This window comes from Mirounga leonina, unplaced genomic scaffold (assembly GCF_011800145.1).
Source record: "Mirounga leonina isolate KUSES-001 unplaced genomic scaffold, KU_Mleo_1.0 Mir_180, whole genome shotgun sequence".
Classification (NCBI taxonomy): Eukaryota; Metazoa; Chordata; class Mammalia; order Carnivora; family Phocidae; genus Mirounga; species Mirounga leonina.
In genome coordinates this window covers 6885058-6903533 of record NW_023270469.1, presented here as the reverse complement: position 1 = coordinate 6903533, position 18476 = coordinate 6885058, and the positions used below count along the sequence as shown (strand labels likewise).

The 18476-nt window shown below is 44.0% G+C and overlaps 1 protein-coding gene across 2 annotated transcripts in view; it reads left to right on the top strand.

The window, feature by feature from the left end:
• Window positions 1-18476, top strand: part of GAN (gigaxonin) — a 55388-nt gene that overhangs the window by 15630 nt on the left and 21282 nt on the right. The window contains exons 1-7 of one of the 2 annotated variants that reach the window (XM_035024724.1): window positions 2943-4005; window positions 8099-8213; window positions 10811-11161; window positions 13030-13247; window positions 13469-13590; window positions 16984-17096; window positions 18037-18186. In XM_035024724.1, the coding sequence (XP_034880615.1) occupies window positions 8172-8213; window positions 10811-11161; window positions 13030-13247; window positions 13469-13590; window positions 16984-17096; window positions 18037-18186 (996 nt within the window). In that variant the 5' untranslated portion in view covers window positions 2943-4005; window positions 8099-8171. Of the gene's footprint in view, window positions 1-2942; window positions 4006-8098; window positions 8214-10810; window positions 11162-13029; window positions 13248-13468; window positions 13591-16983; window positions 17097-18036; window positions 18187-18476 lie in introns of those variants that run through there. The other variant, XM_035024723.1, reaches the window with a different exon arrangement.

The following is an 18476-nucleotide window of genomic DNA, read 5'->3' as shown; positions in this document are numbered from 1 at the left end:
TCGCCACCTCTTTTTTCTTCCCTCTGCTCCTCTCTTATCACTCCATTAAACCTGCTTTTAAAAATTACTAAATATAATTGCCAAATCTAGTGAAAACGTGGAAGTGTTTATCCGACTTGACCCGTCTGCTCTATTTATCACTCTTGGTCGTTTTCTTGACACTTGGTCTCTCCAGGCTTCTGTGACCCTTCTTGTCCCATTCCCCCTACTGCTGGCTTTTCTGGCTCTCCTCCCTGTCTGTCCCTATGCGTGATTGGCCCAAGTTCCTGTCCCCCCCCCCCCCCCACTCTCTCAACGACTTCATCTACTCCCGTGATGCCGCTGCCTTGGCCTCTCTGCTGAGCACCAGGCCTGATATACCCGACAGCCTGCTGCAGGGCTGCCCTGCCCCCCCAGGCCAGCTCCCCTCCCCTGGCTGGGTGGCCCACCCTTCACCATGCTGGTCAGTGTGCTGCCAGATTCCCTGGGAGAAATTCGGAGACCTTGGGGATGCGCCCCCCTCTCCCTCTGCACCTCCGTGACGCCACGGCCCATCATTTTGGCCTCTCCGATCTCTGCCACCTGTCTCCTCTTCAGCATCACTGCTGCTCACATTCCAGTTCCTAGTTCTGAAAGGTGCCAGAACTGGTCTGTCTGCCCCCAGGCTCTGTCCCCATCAGTCCACACCGCTGCTACCCCAGTGCTCCTTCTGGAATGTCATTAGATAATGCCTAGAACTGATGGCTTCCGAGACAAGGTTGGTGCCGGTACTGGAGCAGGAAAAATACACCACGAGCCCAGAGCATTTGTGCCAGAAAGTCCGGAGGTGCTCAAAACACGAGAGAGCCAACGTGAAAGAACTCTCATGTGGCAGTTTGAGCAAGGAAATGAATATCAGTAACACTGGATCATAAACCATAGAATGGATACATAGCCACATGTGTAGGCATGAGTAAATGAAGGAGTGGGTGAATAAATAAATGGGAGAAGAGATAGCTTTTATTTTTCAGTTTTATAACCAAAAAAACAACTGTTTTTGAGAGAGAACATGCATGCACAAGCTGGGGCAGGAAGGGGCAGAGGAGAGGGAGAGAGAGAATCGTAAGCAAACTCCATGCCCAGCACAGAGCCCGACGCGGGACTCGATCTCAAGACCCCGTGTTCATGACCTGAGCTGAAACCGAGAGTCAGATGCTTAACCGACCGAGCCACTGAGGCGCCCGAGATAGCTCCTCCTTACAGAAGAATTTCCATTAATAAATGTAGATGGAATAAAAGAATTGAAAACCATCATTTGAGCACCATAATAATAATAATTGTTACAGGCAAGATATACCAGTGGATACTGAAATTAGTGGGCAAGAGTTTGAGGAGAAAAAGGATATTTGGGGGCGCCTGGGTGGCTCAGTTGGTTGAGCGTCTGCCTTTGGCTGGGGTCGTTATCTCAGGGTCCTGGGATCAAGTCCCACATTGGGCTCCCTGCTCAGTGGGGAGCCTGCTTCTCCCTCTTCCTCTGTGATCGCTCTTGTTCTCGAATAAATAAAATCTTTCTTAAAAAAGGGTATTTGTATATTCTTCTAAATTATCTTCTCCAATAGACTTCATAATAACAAAGGGATAAATAGTGACTTTTAACTTCTTAGTGGAGAAACCCAGCAGATACCATCATAGCCAAATGGCCAAGGTTAACCTCCTACACATCAGCATCCTGGTACGCTGCACTGAAGGACATGACATGACTTCTGTAGGGTTCCTGCCAAAAGTACATAACCTCAGTCTAATTATAAGAAACAAAACCCAACTTGAGGGACATTGTACAAAATAATTAACCACTACTCACCGAAGAGTCAGCGCCTTGAAAGGTGAAGATTTGAAGGACTGTCACAAGTTCGAGACACAATCATGAACTGAAGTTTGGAACCCTAGATTGGACCCCAGAACAGAGAGAAGACATTAGGGGAGAAACTGGTGAAATCTGAATAAAGTCCATAATTTACTTAATAGTATTATACCAATCTTTAGTTCTTAGTGTTGATAGTTGTACTAAGATTATTTAAGATATTAACATTAGTGGAAGCCATGTGAGGGGGGTATAGGAACTCTCCGATTAAAAACTTTTCTGTAAGTCTAAAATTATTTCAAATTAAAAAGATTTTTAGGGGTGCCTGGGTGGCTCAGTCATTAAGCGTCTGCCTTCGGGTCAGGTCATGCCTGGGATCGAGCCCCGCATCGGGCTCCCTGCTCGGCGGAAAGCCTGCTTCTCCCTCTCCTGCTCCCCGTGCTTGTGTTCCCTCTCTCGCTGTCTCTCTCTCTGTCAAATAAATAAGATCTATAAAAAAATATATATATATATATTTTAAAAAAATTCCTCATGTACAACTCCATTTCCCTTGAGGTGAAGTCCAAATGTGCTCACCCCTGTCGTTGCTTGGACGTACAATACTTACTTCACTGCCTTTGCTGTCCCTCCTCAGTGTAAAACCCTCAGCTGAGGCCCGATTCAGGTGCCACCTCTGTGAAGCCTTTTCTGACCTCTCTCCCTAGAGAGCTGACTTTTTGACTCCCTTGTACTTAGCACAGCACCTGCTCCACGGTATTTACAGTGATTCACTTGTCTTGTCCCCTCGGTCTCCTCCTCTGTCACTCCTGTGACAGTTCCAAAGTCTTCCCTTATCTTTCTTGGCCTTGGCCCGTATGGGTGGGTACTGATCAGTTATTTGGTAGACTGTTGAGGAACTTGGGTTTGATTTCTTACAATTAGATTGAGGTTCTGCATTTGTGGCAAGAATAGCTCGGGAGTGGGCGCCTGGGTGGCTCAGTTGGTTGGGCGACTGCCTTCGGCTCGGGTCATGATTCCGGAGTCCCGGGATCGAGTCCCGCGTCAGGCTCCCTGCTCGGCGGGGAGTCTGCTTCTCCCTCTGACCCTCCTCCCTCTCATGCTCTCTGTCTCTCATTCTCTCTCTCGCAAATAAATAAAATCTTAAAAAAAAAAAAAAAGAAGAATAGCTCAGGAGTGACGTCGCATCCTCCTCCGTGTACCTGTCAAGGCCCCATGATAGTTTGTCCCAGCGTTAGATAACATTCGTTGATCACGTGGATAAAGATGGCGTCCACTGGTATAATCCACTGTATTTCTCTTTGTGATTAATAATTATGGGGCGATACTTTGAGACTATGAAAGTATTCCATGCCTCATCAACTTTCACTCACTAGTTTTAGTGTCCACTTGGCTTTGTAACTCAGTCATTCCTTCTGTCTTTAGACTCCTGTCAGGCTTATGCAGCTGGGTAGAGAACAGCACCTCGTCCTAAGATGGGGACAACCTGGGGAGGAACAGGCTTCCAGAAGGCTGGGATAGAGATTTATTGTGGGGACATAATGCTAGAGGCATCAGACTCCTAGAAATAACTCGTAGCATTTCATTTTACTGACCTGAAGCCCAGGGTTAGAGGTGATGGTTTGTCAGTTCCTCAAGATTGGGGCCCACCACCTAGTTGAGATCTGATTTCTGAATCCATACCTAGTGCTTGGTGCTGTGCCTGAACAGCAGGGGGACTCACAGCAAGGTTAGCAGCCTGGCCCTACAGGCTTTATGGGTTTGATCCCGTCTCTCCCTTCAGGGGTCGCTGTGCTTGGGCAGGTGTAAGTGAGTTCACTTGTAGCTGTTGCATATCCACAGTCCCTGCCGTGTGCTGTGGGTACCGCCTCCCCTCCCCACCGCCGTCCCCCCAGCGCATACCCTGGGGAAGTTTTCTCAGGCTCTCCTCCTGCTGAAGGTAATTCACACTTGGCATGTTCTCTTATCTGAAAACATTATCTCCCTCCAGATAAATTTTTCCTTTGTGCAGATCACATGACTCAAAGGCATACACTTTGTGTTCTCGTATTTCTTCCAGATATTGATGTAATTGGACATGGTTGCTCAGAGCAGGTCTAAATAGGAACACTGTATTTCATCTTCAGAGTGGACGGTGTGCCGTCAGAGGAAAATGGAAGACGTTTCTGTGACTCCGTGTGTGCTGCCAGGTCGGCGGTCGGCGGTGGGCAGTGGGGAGGTTGTCAGGGATGGATGGCACTGTGGCCGCAGCCTCTTGGGACTGGAGGTGGTTCTGCTTCAGCTTCATTACTGTGGGGCTGCTTGGTGGGATGACACCTGAACAGTAAACTCTTGCTTTTCTAGAAACCTTTCCTAATCTTTACATTTTTCCAAGCAGTGCGCTAGTGACGGTGAGCGGAGGGCAAGGAAGCAAAGATGGAACACCGGCCAGTTAGGCAGCTTTGTTCACAGACCGCAGACCTCCCCTAAGCCAGCCTTACGCTCCAGTTTACGTTGGCCCTCAGCACAAACTCAGGTGGTGGCACCCTGGACATTCGGGTAGCTTTGCAGCAGAGGGACAGTCAGTTCTTGAATTGCGGGACAGCACCCACGGATTGGACGCTGGGGGAAGCACCCCCTCCCGTCAGTGTGGGCGAGCGAGTGGGGTGCAGACCAGGAAAGCTCCCAACCGTCGGGCTGGTCAGTGGTGCGGTTTCTGCACAGGCGTGCTCGTTTCGTTTCAGTAACGGGCATTGCAGTGGTGAAAGGCATTGGTCCCCCAGCCTGGCTGTACGCTGCTGTTAATTCAAGTCATACACATTTGCCCAGTGCCGTTTGGTACCAGGCACTTCGTGAGGGAAGGGGATAGAGTGGTAGACAAGACAAAGTCCCTGTCGTCATGGATAGAGACATTAAACAGATGCGGTTTATGAGATGATGATAAATTCTGTGAAGAAAAATGAAGCAGAGGGGCGCCTGGGTGGCTCAGTCGTTAAGCGTCTGCCTTCGGCTCAGGTCGTGATCCCAGGGTCCTGGGATCCAGCCCCGCATAGGGCTCCCTGCACTGCGGGGAAGCCTGCTTCTTCCTCTCCTACTCCCCCTGCTTGTGTTCCCTCTCTCGCTATGTCTCTCTCTGTCAAATAAATAAATAAAATCTTTAAAAAAAAAAAAAGAAAGAAAGAAAAAATGAAGCAGGGAAGGGAGTAGAGGTGTTATTTTAGATAGCGTGGTACCCGGGCTGCTCTTTGGAGCAGAGACCTGAAGTGAGTGCAGTATTAAACCATGTGATTAGGGGGAGTAGAGGGTGAAGGGAACATTCCAGGGGTGAGGGAATGTGTCACAATAAGCTGGGGAACTTTTTAAATGTACACAGTTTTGGAACCTGACTCAGTTGGTCTGGGATGGGACCCAGGGATCTGCTTTTCTAGAAGAGCTTGCCAGAAGATTCTGGGAAGCCAGGTTCAGGAGCTACTCTTTTTTTTTTTTTTTTCAGTCTTGGTGCTGTACATTCTGTGGGTTTAGGCAAATATATGATGACAGGTATCCATCATACTTTCACCGCCCTGATGTGGTTTTTAGGAGCTCATGAAGATGAGAAAGGTGGGGAGGAGCATCTGTAAAACAGATTTCCTTCCCCGCCCAGGAACATGAATTAGGAGTTTGGCTTAAGCGGGCAAATGCAGTGGTGAGCCTAAGCCCCTCTGCACAGATCTCAGAGAGCCTGCTGTCAGTAGCTGCACAGTTTAAGGTGATATGAATCACTTAAAACCATATGAGTAATGCCCATGAATCATCCCAGAATTTCTATAAATCTTCACTTAAACATTACATTCTCTTGCATTCTATTTGAGTATGTTTCCTTACTTTTATTGGAGACAAGCTTTTGCATCAGAGAGGAAGAAAAGTCACTTAGATTTATTCTGTCACCGTTACATCAAATCCCATTCAGTGATGTCTAAAGTGGTTCTTGGAAGAGTAGAATCAGACCTGGTTACCTGGGCATTTAGACACATTGAACTTGTTCAGTAATTGGAAGCCGGTGAGGAAAGAACGATTTATAACCAACAGTTTACTTTGGCTCTGTTATACTCACTTAAAGGTTGTAGGCGTCTTTCATGGATGCAAAATTTTGAATAATACCAGCTTCTTTATTAACTAGTAGCCAACAATGCTTTTTTTTTTCTTTACAAAATCTCTTTTCAGTGTTGCCAAGAAAAAGAAAAATTGATTTTGTTTCACGTCTGTTCAACTTTAATAGGACAGAAAATAAATGCTTGCCTGCCCAGAGGATAGGTGATTGGAGGAAAAATAAACTTGTACAGCATATTCCACAGCAGGCGTGTTATAAATCCTCGATCCCTGATCGAGTTGGCGTGACTTCACCCTCTAGGACTCCACAGGACGCTTCCAGAGCCAAGTCTCTGCACAAACTCAATGGCCTGTTTCAGCTGTTTTGTCCAGAAATGTTTGGGGGTGGGAGAGCTCTCAAATCGCCTTATCTAACTGCTTCTTTTTACAAATGAGAAAACAGAGGCAGAGAGGGGAAATGTCTTGCCCTAGAAACAAAACTGGGGAAGAATGTGACAGGCGTGGATATTTATATCTGAACACCCGAGGCCCCATTTTATGATACTCTCAATTATTTCTAGTGTTTTCTGCGTGTGATAAAATTCTCAAAGTGACATTTTAAGACTGCTGCATTCTCCAGGAGTTTGTAAATTGACATCATATCATAATAAAAAAGAAGATGTTGCTACTTCCAGTAAATTTAGGTATGACCCTAAAGCTTCCTAGGGGAGAGATGAAGAACACAGAAAAGAACAGTTGACTTACCTCCTGTTTTTTTACGGGCTAACTTTCAAAACAGAACTGTTAGTTATTAACGCTTTGGGTGAGGTTTCTTTCTTTTTTTTTTAAATTTGTTAACTCAGCGCAGTTCACCGAATTCTGTGTAGCAGAGGAGAGAGAGATGATGTGCAAGATGAGAAAATTCTAGATAAAAAGGGGAAGTTATGGAGAAAATGTATTGGGCTGGAGGGTGAGGACAGTTAATTGGTGGATCTTGGGCAAATTAAGGTCTTTCCTGAAGGAAAGAAATGTTAAGTCAAAGTGACAAAAACTAAAGAGATCAAGAGACTTAGCTGGGGAATCAGGAGAAAGGGAAGACAAAAGGAGGGAAAAAGACACACTTGAGGTTACTGAGTTGGAAAGGCATGGCAGCTCTCCAAGAACTGAGAGAAGGAGGTGACAGAGTGACGGTAGGCTCTGAAGCAAGACTATTTCAGAATAGATTTGAGTGACTCTTACCAGCTAGGGTTAGAAGAGACTCGAGACCAGCTTTCACCATATTTTTGACAAATGGGTGGTCATCCAGCCTACGAGGACATCACCTGCACACTGATGATGTTCGGATAACAAGCCGCCATAATACAAGTACATGCATGGAGGTTAAGAGTTGTTTTTTTTTTTTAGGATTTTATTTATTTGGTGGGGAGGGGGAGAGAGAGAGAGCACGAGCTGGGGAGAGGGGCAGAGAGAGAGGGAGAAGCAGACTCCCTGCTGAGCAGGGAGCCCGACGCTGGGCCCAATCCCAGGATCCTGGGATCATGACCTGAGCCGAAGGCAGATGCTTAACCGATCGAGCCACCCAGGTGCCCCACTGAGGTTAAGAGTTTAGACACTGGTAGCAATTTGCCAGAGTAATTTTACGTCTGTTGAATCTGATGATAAAATAATTGGGGCCTGCATTTTATGTGTCTTTTTATTTCAGTTTTCTAATAATTCCTTCATTTTTTAATTGCAGTATAATTGACATAACATTGTATTAGCTTCAGGTACACAACACAATGATTCAATATTTGTATACATTGCAAAATGATCGTCACGGTAAGTCTGGTTAACCTGTCACCTTACACAGTTACAAAACTTTTTTTCTTGTGATGAGAACTTACAAGATCTACTCTCTTGGCAGCTTTCCAATATGCAGTACAATATTATTAACTGTAGTCACCATGTGGTACATTATATTCCCATTATGAAGTAGGGATCCTTACTCAGGTGGCTCTCAGTTCTTCGGTTGTCTGTTTTTTAAGAAGTAGCATTCTGAATCCTGGAACAAGTGTTTTGTAGTCAGAAGTTATAAAAAATGTATATATATATATATTAATCTAAGGTTAACAAATGACATTTCCTAGGTGGGGTTCATATGCTGATAATTATCTACTTTATAGAGTTTTAGTACATAAATATTTATAGCTATTTCTGTTCTTTCATAGAAATTTTACATTTTTTTCCCTTTCTTAGGACAAAGTTAAACTATAATCCTCCAAAAGATGATGGATCAACCTATAAGATTGAACTTGAAGGGATATCGGTAATGGTTATGAGAGAGATCCTGGATTACATCTTCAGTGGGCAGGTATGATGAGACACACAGGGAGGAAGACTTAAGTAGAGGCCTCTCAAGCTCAGGGTGAGGGTCTCCTTCATCCATTCTATGACCCAGCAACATTGTCCTCTTCATCAGTCATTGTCTGCGTGACATGTATCTCCTGCTGGGAATGACACCCAGCTGTTCTTCTGGGGCTCTGCTCTTAAAAGAAAAGCAGACTGAGTAAAATCTTAACCCAGTCCCAGTTTTTGTATTTATCATTCTGAGCTCCACCTTCCATCGTGAGATGGGAAGGACCTGGGATGCTCCTTTCATGGCTGTCTTTATGTTTTTAAACCTTAATTCCCATCTTGCTCTGTACCCCATAACCTGGAAATGGGAGCTTCCTTGGGCAGTGGGAGTTATTTTATAGAAATAAAGAGTCTGAGATTCATACAAATGACAAGCACCTGCGTTGTGTTCATGATGCCTGGGTTCTGTTGCCCCACTAGGACCAACATCCCTGTTGCACCCCATTCTTGCTGATGTCCCTTTACTTTCTGCCCACTTATATTTCTGGGGATTTAATGAAACCCAAGGGAAAAGGTGATAAGTGATTAGACTTTTTCTTTTTCTTTGCCATCCTCAAGCCCCCAACCCCTGATTTTGTGATTTAAAATGTAGCACGAGGGCTCTTATGAACAATCTTAGGTTGAACCAGGGCTAGTTTATTAACAGGAAGAAATTAGTGTATCTTACATTTGGGTATGTGAGAATACATTTTATCTTGACTCTTTTTGAGAGCTTCTTTCCTTCTCTCTCCTGTATTCCATCCTCATCTTATTTTACCTTTCCTGTTTGTAAGAGCCGCCTCCTACATGTTTTCTAACACACTGCTTGCCTTCTCTGCATATATTCATTCAGTCAACCTCGGTGATTGTCATTCTTTTTGAAGTTTTTGGGTTAATTTCATGATGTTACCCCTTCTCTTTTCTCTGAACAGTAGGTGGGGGGGGGTATGTGCATGTAAGATGATGTGTGTGATTGTTAAAAATAAATGAATTTAGATTGATTTGGGACAGTCCTTAAAATACTGAAGATACTCGGAAGCATCACAAACCAGGCTGAGGACCAACCTCTCATCTAACTTTTAAAATCATTTCAGCAGCAACTATAACAAGTTACAAGCCAGGAGGAACATATTCCTCTTCGGGCTTGGATTTGAATCTTGAAACCTTATTTACAGATAGACTTCTGTGTTTTGTTCCCAGTTAAAATTAATTATGGTTTAAGAAAAGAAAAATAGAGAAAAAATTTAATTATGGTTTATAACCATAGTTGCAACATAAGTTATAACCAACTCCTGATCTGGCACTTCGGTTTTACCAGGATGGAATGTGGTGGTTTTCTTGCATGCCTGTATCTGACTGGTGTACAGCCATCCACTGCTGTGTGGCTGAATTTATTTATTTTTTTAAAAGATTTTATTTATTTATTTGACAGAGAGAGACAGCGAGAGAGGGAACACAAGCAGGGGGAGTGGGAGAGGGAGAAGCAGGCTTCCCGCGGAGCAGGGAGCCCGATGCGGGGCTTGATCCCAGGACCCCGGGATCATGACCTGAGCCGAAGGCAGACGCTTAATGACTGAGCCACCCAGGCGCCCCTGTGTGGCTGAATTTAATACATCAAGTAAATGGGAAATTTTTCCTTACTTGTGACTTGCTCGACACACTTGTTTCCACAGTTCTGTTGCTCAGTTTATATAAGGTGACTGGCAGTCATACATTCTTTTTCTGCATCTGTGGTACACAATGTGTGAAATGTGACACAACATTTCTTGCTGTACTGTACTCTGGAGCCTCTCCTTCTCATTTCCGAGTGTGGGACAAGCGCCCATTCTTTGGGAGAGGAGAACCTGGACCGTTGTGATTGTGGCAATGTTTTAGAGGCTTGTTTCTTCACATCGCCTTAGTGTTGCATGCAAGAACTGTGAGATGGGAGGAGGAAGCAGCATCAGAAGATTAAGGAAAAGTGAAGTTCTTAATGATAAACAAGAAATCTTACCTTAGGGATTTCTTCCAGAAAATAGGTTTGAGACCAGAGTGTACATGTGGCACCGAATGCGATGTTTGGCATTCAGAATGAGGTCCTCGGGCCGCGTGGCCCGCCCCTCTCCAAGGGACCGGTGTGGTGTGTCTGGCATGCCATCTGGCAAAAGACGGAACGTGGTGTATCTGGAGGCAGGATTTGACGCAGTTCCAGTGCTGGTGTTTAAAGGAAACCCTTTCAGTTTACCACAGAAGGCAGCACTGTCCACCTCACAAGCATTTCGGCCCCTTAGTTCTAGAAGTGAGCAACGCGGACAGTGCGCCCGGGAAGGGTTCGTGATAGTTAATGTTGGTAAAGCCAGGGAAGTGCTGGGAAAAGTCAGCCAGCCATGTTCTGTTCACATTGTTTGAAGGTTCACCGGTGCCCTCAAACTCCTTTTGAAAAAGAAGCACTGGGCTGGACTGTGTGAAATTGCCAGTAGTTGATCATCTCTGACCTACAGAAGTGGAGCTTTCATACGGTTCAGCCTAATAGGTTAGTGGTTTGGGCTTTAAATACATACATTGAAGCGTAAAATATTTATGATACTCTTGTAGATCCGGCTGAACGAAGATACAATCCAAGATGTTGTACAGGCAGCGGACCTGCTCCTGCTGACAGATCTTAAAACTCTGTGCTGTGAGTTTTTGGAAGGCTGCATCGCAGCCGAGAACTGCATTGGCATCCGCGACTTTGCCCTCCATTACTGCCTGCACCATGTCCATTACCTAGCCACAGAGTACCTGGAGACTCATTTCCGAGACGTCAGCAGCACAGAAGAATTCTTAGAACTCAGTCCTCAGAAGCTTAAAGAAGTGATTTCTCTCGAGAAGTTAAATGTCGGCAATGAAAGATATGTGTTTGAAGCAGTGATTCGCTGGATAGCACATGATACAGAACTAAGAAAGGTACCTGTGGTTTATAACGTGGTCTGACCCTGCCTTTTTACCTCCTTACTCCATTCGTTCACTCATTTATTGGGTGTTTTCTCCTTTCCCATAAACTGGAAAGGCTTACGAAGTAGTGATCTAAAAGATGTCTGGGGGCGCCTGGGTGGCTCAGTCATTTGGGCCTCCAACTCTGGATTTCGGCCCAGGTCGTGATCTCTCGGGGTCATGAGATCGAGCCCCACATCGGGCTCCATGCTCAGAGAAGAGTCTGCTTGGGATTCTCTCTCCTTCTCCCTCTGCTCCCCCCATGCTCTCTCTCTTTCTGTCTTTCTCTCAAATAAATAAAATCTTTAAAGAAAATAAAATAAAAGATGTCTGTGGTACATCTTTGCATAGGATCACTGAAGTGGTTGTTTTTTTCAGACCAGACTACAAAAGCGCATGTAACTCCTAATATGGCAATGAAAATATTAATACTTGTAAGGAACATAATATCCTTTCTGCATTGCTTTTAGCGGGAAAATGCATTTCAAGCTTAAGCTGGGGATTTTAGAGATTCAATGTCTCTAACTCTCTTGTTCAGCATCCATCTCTGCACCATTACTGGGCGGACCCACACGGGGACTCTGATAAGGGCAGCAGAGTGAGAGGGGTGAGGGGAGGGGGCGTCTGGAACCTCTGTGGTGTGGGCTCTCCCTGGAGTGATCGACACCACTCAGCAGAGAGCAGGAGAGCGCTCTGCAGTGCGGCAGTGCGGTTCCAGAGGGGAAGGTTCTGGGAGCAACGGCTGGGAAGGAAGGGTCTCAGAGAATATCAGCCTTTAGATCCAAACTGGCACCACAGCGGGGGAGGGAGCAAAATCACGGAGCTTTAAGTCCAGTGTTTATAGACTCCAGCTACAACTGCTATATTTGAAATAAGAACTACGTTAGGTTTTAGGGAAGTTTTCAAAATGTATAATCGCATTGTTAATGGTTCTCAGCAACTGTTGACTTGGGTTTTAGTGAATATCTTGTACTTTTTAAAATTCTATAGGCTTATTTAGAAACTGTGGACTACTGTAACACGGATGGAAACTGTTGCGCAGTGATGATAAAGAAACGCACACTCCCGTATGGTCGTAGTCTCAGCATAGTCGGTACAACTAGCATTCGGTTTTCCACGTTTGTTGGGTAGATGAGGAAAGGAGATAGGAGAGTTCCCAGTTTGCTCCCGCGCACAGAGACCACAGTCGTTAGCTGTCACTTCCTTTCTTCTTCAAGGGGCGAGGTTGACTATTCCAAAACCAAGAGAAACTAGTCACTAAGGAGTTTCACCTCATGTATGTAGAATGCTGTAGTCCGTTAGTTCAAATTTAATGAGTCATCATGAAAAGTACATAATTCATATTATATGTTAGATTTTTTTAACAATGAAGAAATACATACTACTCAGAATTTTTCTGAACTATACCTTTTCTATGTTTTTCTTGTAATGTTAATGTTGATCTATTTTAATTATCTATTTAACTGTACAGAATCAAGCTACTCCTGTGTATAATGTTCCCATGAATGTGATTTAACTCCCAGCACATCCAGCTGTGTGAAGTAAGGCCACTGCAGCCGAGTGACCCTTTGGGGTATAAAGAAAGCTGCTTGCAACTCTTCCGTGATACCTCAAATATAAACCTGAATTGATGATTCTTTAAGTTAAACTTGTCTTTATCAAGGCTATGGGGAAGTAGAAAGGAAAGGGGCCAGTAAAGCATATTCCTGCACTTGTGACTTGCCCGCTGATAATCCTTTAACAATTTCAGCTTTTCCGTGAGTCAGAAAACATATGTTCTACAAACTGTGTGCTGTGTCCTACATTTTTTTTCTCCCCATCCTTCCTACCCTCTGGTGCAGGTCCACATGAAGGACGTGATGTCAGCTCTGTGGGTTTCAGGGTTAGACTCCAGCTACTTACGGGAACAGATGCTCAATGAACCATTAGTACGAGAAATTGTCAGAGAGTGCAACAACATACCGCTGAGCCAGCCGCAGCAAGGGGAGGCCATGCTCGCAAACTTCAAGCCCCGGGGCTACTCGGAGTGCATTGTGACTGTTGGCGGAGAAGAAAGAGTGTAAGTATGGATCTGCATCGTTTCAAGAGTCGTAAAGGAAGAGCTATTTCCGTGTAAACAGGAATTCATGGTATTTTTCTTTTTTTGGTATCTAAGCATAATAGCAGTAGATTTTTTTTAAATGTTTTAAACATTCTTTAGAGCAGTAAAACTAGTCATAGTTATTATAAGCAGAACTATATAAAACACATTAACTGCTAATCAATTATTTATTTCCTTAGTTCACGGAAACCAACAGCAGCGATGCGATGTATGTGCCCTCTTTATGACCCTAATAGGCAGCTTTGGATTGAACTGGCCCCTTTAAGCATGCCAAGAATTAACCACGGAGTTCTCTCAGCAGGTACCATTCTGTGGTCAATTTTACTTAAACACAAGATCGAGTAATATGTACTTTTAGGGTTGTACAGAATGATTCAAAACCTTTTAGAGATTTAATTTTAAGAGATAATTTTATTATCTCCATGATGACGTCTTCTGTGTAGCTCTCGCTTTCAAGACTTTGTAAGGAGAAGAGTATCTTCTGTCAGTCTTTATTGTTCCTGAATCTTTAATACGTAAGCTATTTTTAAGACTTTAGTAGAGGAGCATTTTATTTGATGTCTTACCGATAGAAGAGCCACATTCAGTGACTCTTCCCACTCGTTAGCTCTGTGGCTGCACCCAGAACACGGAATTCCCTTGAGCCATAATAGTCCCGTTTTTTTGAATTCATGCAATTTAGAATTAAGTAACTACATGAAAAGTAAAGGTGTTATGTCAAAGCAGCCATTTTGTGTGAGACTTTAGAAAACATTTTTTATATTAGCAAGGCTTCAAGTTATTTTACTACAGAACGCATGTTTCACTTGACCTTCCCAAGTTTGAAAACGGCTCCATGTTAGTCAAAGCTCTCACTCACGAAGGTGATAGGAAAGGCTGTACTTGCTGCCTTCTGACTGTTCGCTGCCTTTCTCTTCACCTTGCTCTGCTCTTTTGGGTCCACCCACAAGTGCCATTTCACTAAATTCCAATTAAAATCAACAGTCTTCCAGGAATCCTTCATATTTTATAGTCTCTGCTTGCCCACTAACATTACTTTAAAGATTTTGAAAGCTATACCATACCATTCCATATTATAGAAATGGCCAAAGCTGTACTATAGTACAGAAATGGAATCATTTTTGGGGTTCCAAAATGATAGAAGTTATTGTCAGTAATAAGCAGCAGGATGCAGTGGGGTAGCCAACAGGATGTGAGTCTGATTTCCTTGTTCTCTCTTCTCAGAATTAGCTGCCTTACATTTCCTTCCCACAACGTGTACACCTTTTCATAGTTTTCACACACACATACCTGCCACAATGTTTCCTATGTCACAGATTTTCCAAGATTTCCTCGAGGGGTTGGTATTTCAGAAACATTGAGCAGTGAGGATGGGGTCGTGTCCAGTTGTAGTGAACAAGGCTGTGACATGACCAAGTGGTTCCTATTTGTCCAGCCAGTACTGTGTTACTTCTTTTCCTGCCTTTTTTTTTTTTTTTAAATTGATGGACTTTTTTTGTCATTCACTTTGTTTCTGCTCTTCCAGGTTAGAAGTTATGTTCTTTGTCTATATTGCTTTGAAAGTCATCATAGATACCATAGCCTGTATTCTTAAGTTATAAAAGCCCAAGTGCATTTCTCCTGTTCTTCATGTTTCACAGTCTTGCATTATTAAAATATATGACTATTTATGAATAAGTATCTACATATGAATGTTTGATTCATCTGTTTTGAATATATGCATAGAGAGAGAGAGAGAGAGAGAGAATGTTTAGATTTACCCACATATTCACCACTTTCTTTGTTTTTCCTTCTTACTCCTCAGACCTTCCATCTAGGATTATTTGCCTTCTCTCTGAGGTCTGTCCTTTTGAATTTCCTTTATTGTGGTCTACTGGTAGCAAACGCTTTGATTTCTTTGTCTAACAATGTCACTGTTTTGCCTTCATGCTTAAAGGATACTTGTGCTGGGTATAGAATTTTAGGGCATCTTGACTCTGTGGCTTGGCCTTTCCTCAAATCTGGAAAATTCTTATTTTTACATATTCATGTATTGCCTCTGCCCCATTGTCCTCTTTCCTCCTGCTTTGGAAGTCCAATTAAACATGGCTACACTTTTTGCTCTGTCCTTAGCCTCCTGCCTCTGTTTTGTCTTGTTTTTCATGTTTTTGCCTCTCCATGTGCTGCCCTCTTTATGGTTTCTTTTGACTTACCCTCCACTTAATGAGTTCTGTCTTCAACTGTGACAGATCTGCCATTAAACCCATCTATTAATTTTTTTAAATTTTATCTGGTGTTTTTCTTTTTTTATTCCTAGACATTCTCTTTAAATCTTTTTCAGATCTGCTGTGTCACTTCTACAGCCCTCTTTTTCCAAGAGTTCTCTTAAAATTTGTCTTTCAGGGCATTTGCATCAGGCTCCCTGCTCAGTGGGAAGTCTGCTTCTCCCTCTCCCTCTGCCCCTCCCCCACGCTCATGCTCTCTCTTGCTATCTCTCTCTCTCTCTCAGATAACTTAATAAAAGCTTTTTTAGAAATTTGTCACTCAGTTTTTAAACATAGTAAGCATTCTCATTTTATCATCTTTCTGGGTAGTCCAGTATTTGAAATTTGAAGTCTCTGCAAGACTACTTCCTGTTGTTTGTTGTTGCTGGTTCTTCTTTATAGAGTCTAGTTTGTGTGTCCGAGTATCTTTGGTTGGGTGCTGATCATTTTATTAAAAATTATTTATAGGAATAATTTGATGCTTTAAAATCTTAGAATATTAGAATCTAAAGATTAGGTAAGGATACTTCCTTCCACACAAGTTTTGCATTTGTTTCTTCCAGTTGCCTATAAGCACTGCAAATTTGGACTTGAATTACTGTAAATCAGATTCAAACCTTGAGATCTCCTAGACAAGGGAGGAGATTTAAATCTGGGTTCTAATTCCTGTTGAACTTTGGAGAGGCTCTCGTGCCAAAAGTCACACTTCCTGTGGGCCTGGGATTTTGATTTTTGTCCCTTTCAAGCCCTCAAAGCCATTATAAGAAAGGTTGGAAATTTCCCAGTGTGGTAAATGCCTTCAAAGCAAAATGGTTTCCATGGGTGGTGACCTCTCCAGCTCCCACTTTTCCTTTCAGCTTTGCCGTATTGTCCTGTTGGCTTCTTCTCTTTTAAGATTATTTCAAAAATGCTTGTCAAACAAAACAAAACAAAACAAAAATGTTTTGTCCAGCAATTTAGCTGTTTTGCACAGGAGTTGGTATGAATAACTTAATCCACCATTACTTGAAATAGGAACTTCAACAGTGATTCTTAGATGCTGTTTTTAATATGAAGTGCACAGGTGCCCCGGATCTGAGTGCTCCTGGGTCTTGAACGAGCAGATGTGGGCTGTGGATCGGAAGTTGTTTGAGAATCACAGAGAGGGGTAGGATAGGTGGAGCTGCTTGGTGTCCGTGTGGGTGGTGCCAGTCTGGGTTGTACGCTGTAGGGTAGTGGGAATCCACTCAGCTGCCGAGTGAGGTGAATTGGCCAAAGTGACCCACAGATGTGAATTAGCCTCTCTCAGTGAGGATCGAATGAATTGTGATGAAGACCTCAAATCCACTGTTGTCATTAGAGAAGTTGCCTCCACATACTGTCTCTACAGCTGTGCCATTTGTATTCAGCAGGAGATGGAAGTTGAAGAGTGAAGTTTCAACTTTCTCGTGTGTCTCGTTTGATTTTTACAGAGGGATTCTTGTTTGTGTTTGGGGGCCAAGATGAAAATAAGCAGACCCTGAGCTCAGGAGAAAAATACGACCCAGATGCAAACACATGGACGGCATTGCCACCAATGAATGAGGTAAAACGGTCTTTTTCATTTGTTTGGAAGTGTGTCTGTCTTCCCTTCAGCACTTCCCTTTGTTTTACATCTGTGTACATGTAAGGAGAGAAATGGCGACCCGCCACACCCCCTGCTGGCTACGCTAGTGGCCACCGTCCCAGCTCTCCTCTCGTCCATCAGACCTCCTCGTGGCTCCGCAGACCTGCACACTCGTGCTTTGGGACCTCTGCCAGCTGCCCATGGGGCTCGCTCCTTGCTTCCGCCAGTGTTTGTCCACGTGGGGCTTCCCAGGAAGCCTTCCCTCCCGCCCCTCAGCTATCCCATCTCTGCCTGTTTTCTTCCTCTTCATATCATGTGGCACTTTCTCACATATTGGGTATTTTTTAATTGTTCACACAAACGATGGCTTAGGATTTTGTCTGTCTGCTCAGAGCCCCGTCTTTAGTGCTAGAACAGCACTGGGCACAGCGGGGATGGCGGGGACACCAAGTATTTGTTGTCAAATGACCCCTCAGGCTTCTGTCATTCCACTTGGCTGTAGCAGGAGCCTGGCCTCCCTGTGCCTCTCCCATCCTCGGGCAGTGCTCTTGCTGTGGTTCTTCCTTGTCTTTCACACACCAACTTGGAAACACTTAGCTACAGCCCATTGCTAAACACAGATAGTTTTAGTGAACCAGAAGGTAATAGTTCTTGTTGTTGTGAGCTGTGGTGAGTAAAAAATGGTGATTCCGCCAGTGAATTTATCATTGTCCCGAATAACTCCTGGGTTGGGTTCTGTCTCTTGTGACAGAAGGGTGAGCTGCTTAGGGAAATTACAGATGTCTGAGAGAGATGGTTTTGAGCATGCACCTCTTTGCTGAAACTCTGGAATGTGATGATATCTGTAATTTTTATTAAATGTGTGGATATCTGCTTTCAGTCTGGTAGTTGTGTACAGAGATCTTTGATGTCTTTTCAGCCACGACATAATTTTGGAATTGTGGAGATAGATGGAATGCTGTACATTTTAGGAGGAGAGGATGGTGAAAAAGAGCTAATTTCCATGGAGTGTTATGACATTTATTCTAAAACCTGGACGAAGCAGCCTGATTTGACCATGGTTAGAAAGGTGAGAACCGTATCTTGTGATTACAAATTGGCTTTTAAAGTGAGCATTTCTTCTTTTCCCACATACGCCTTTTTTAGTGCAATCGGTAGTGTTAAAAGAGTGAACGTTGTAGGCTTCTGTCGCTATCGGTGGCCCGCCTTCATGGTCCTCCGCCGTGCACCAGGATAGGAGACGGAGTGTGTGCGAGAGCTCGCCCTGATGGTGGGCTCTGCGCTGGGCTGCTGTGTCCGTGCCTGCGCTTGACAAGCGCCTCGGGAGCGCACTCGCCTAGGAGGCGGCCAGGTCTTCCA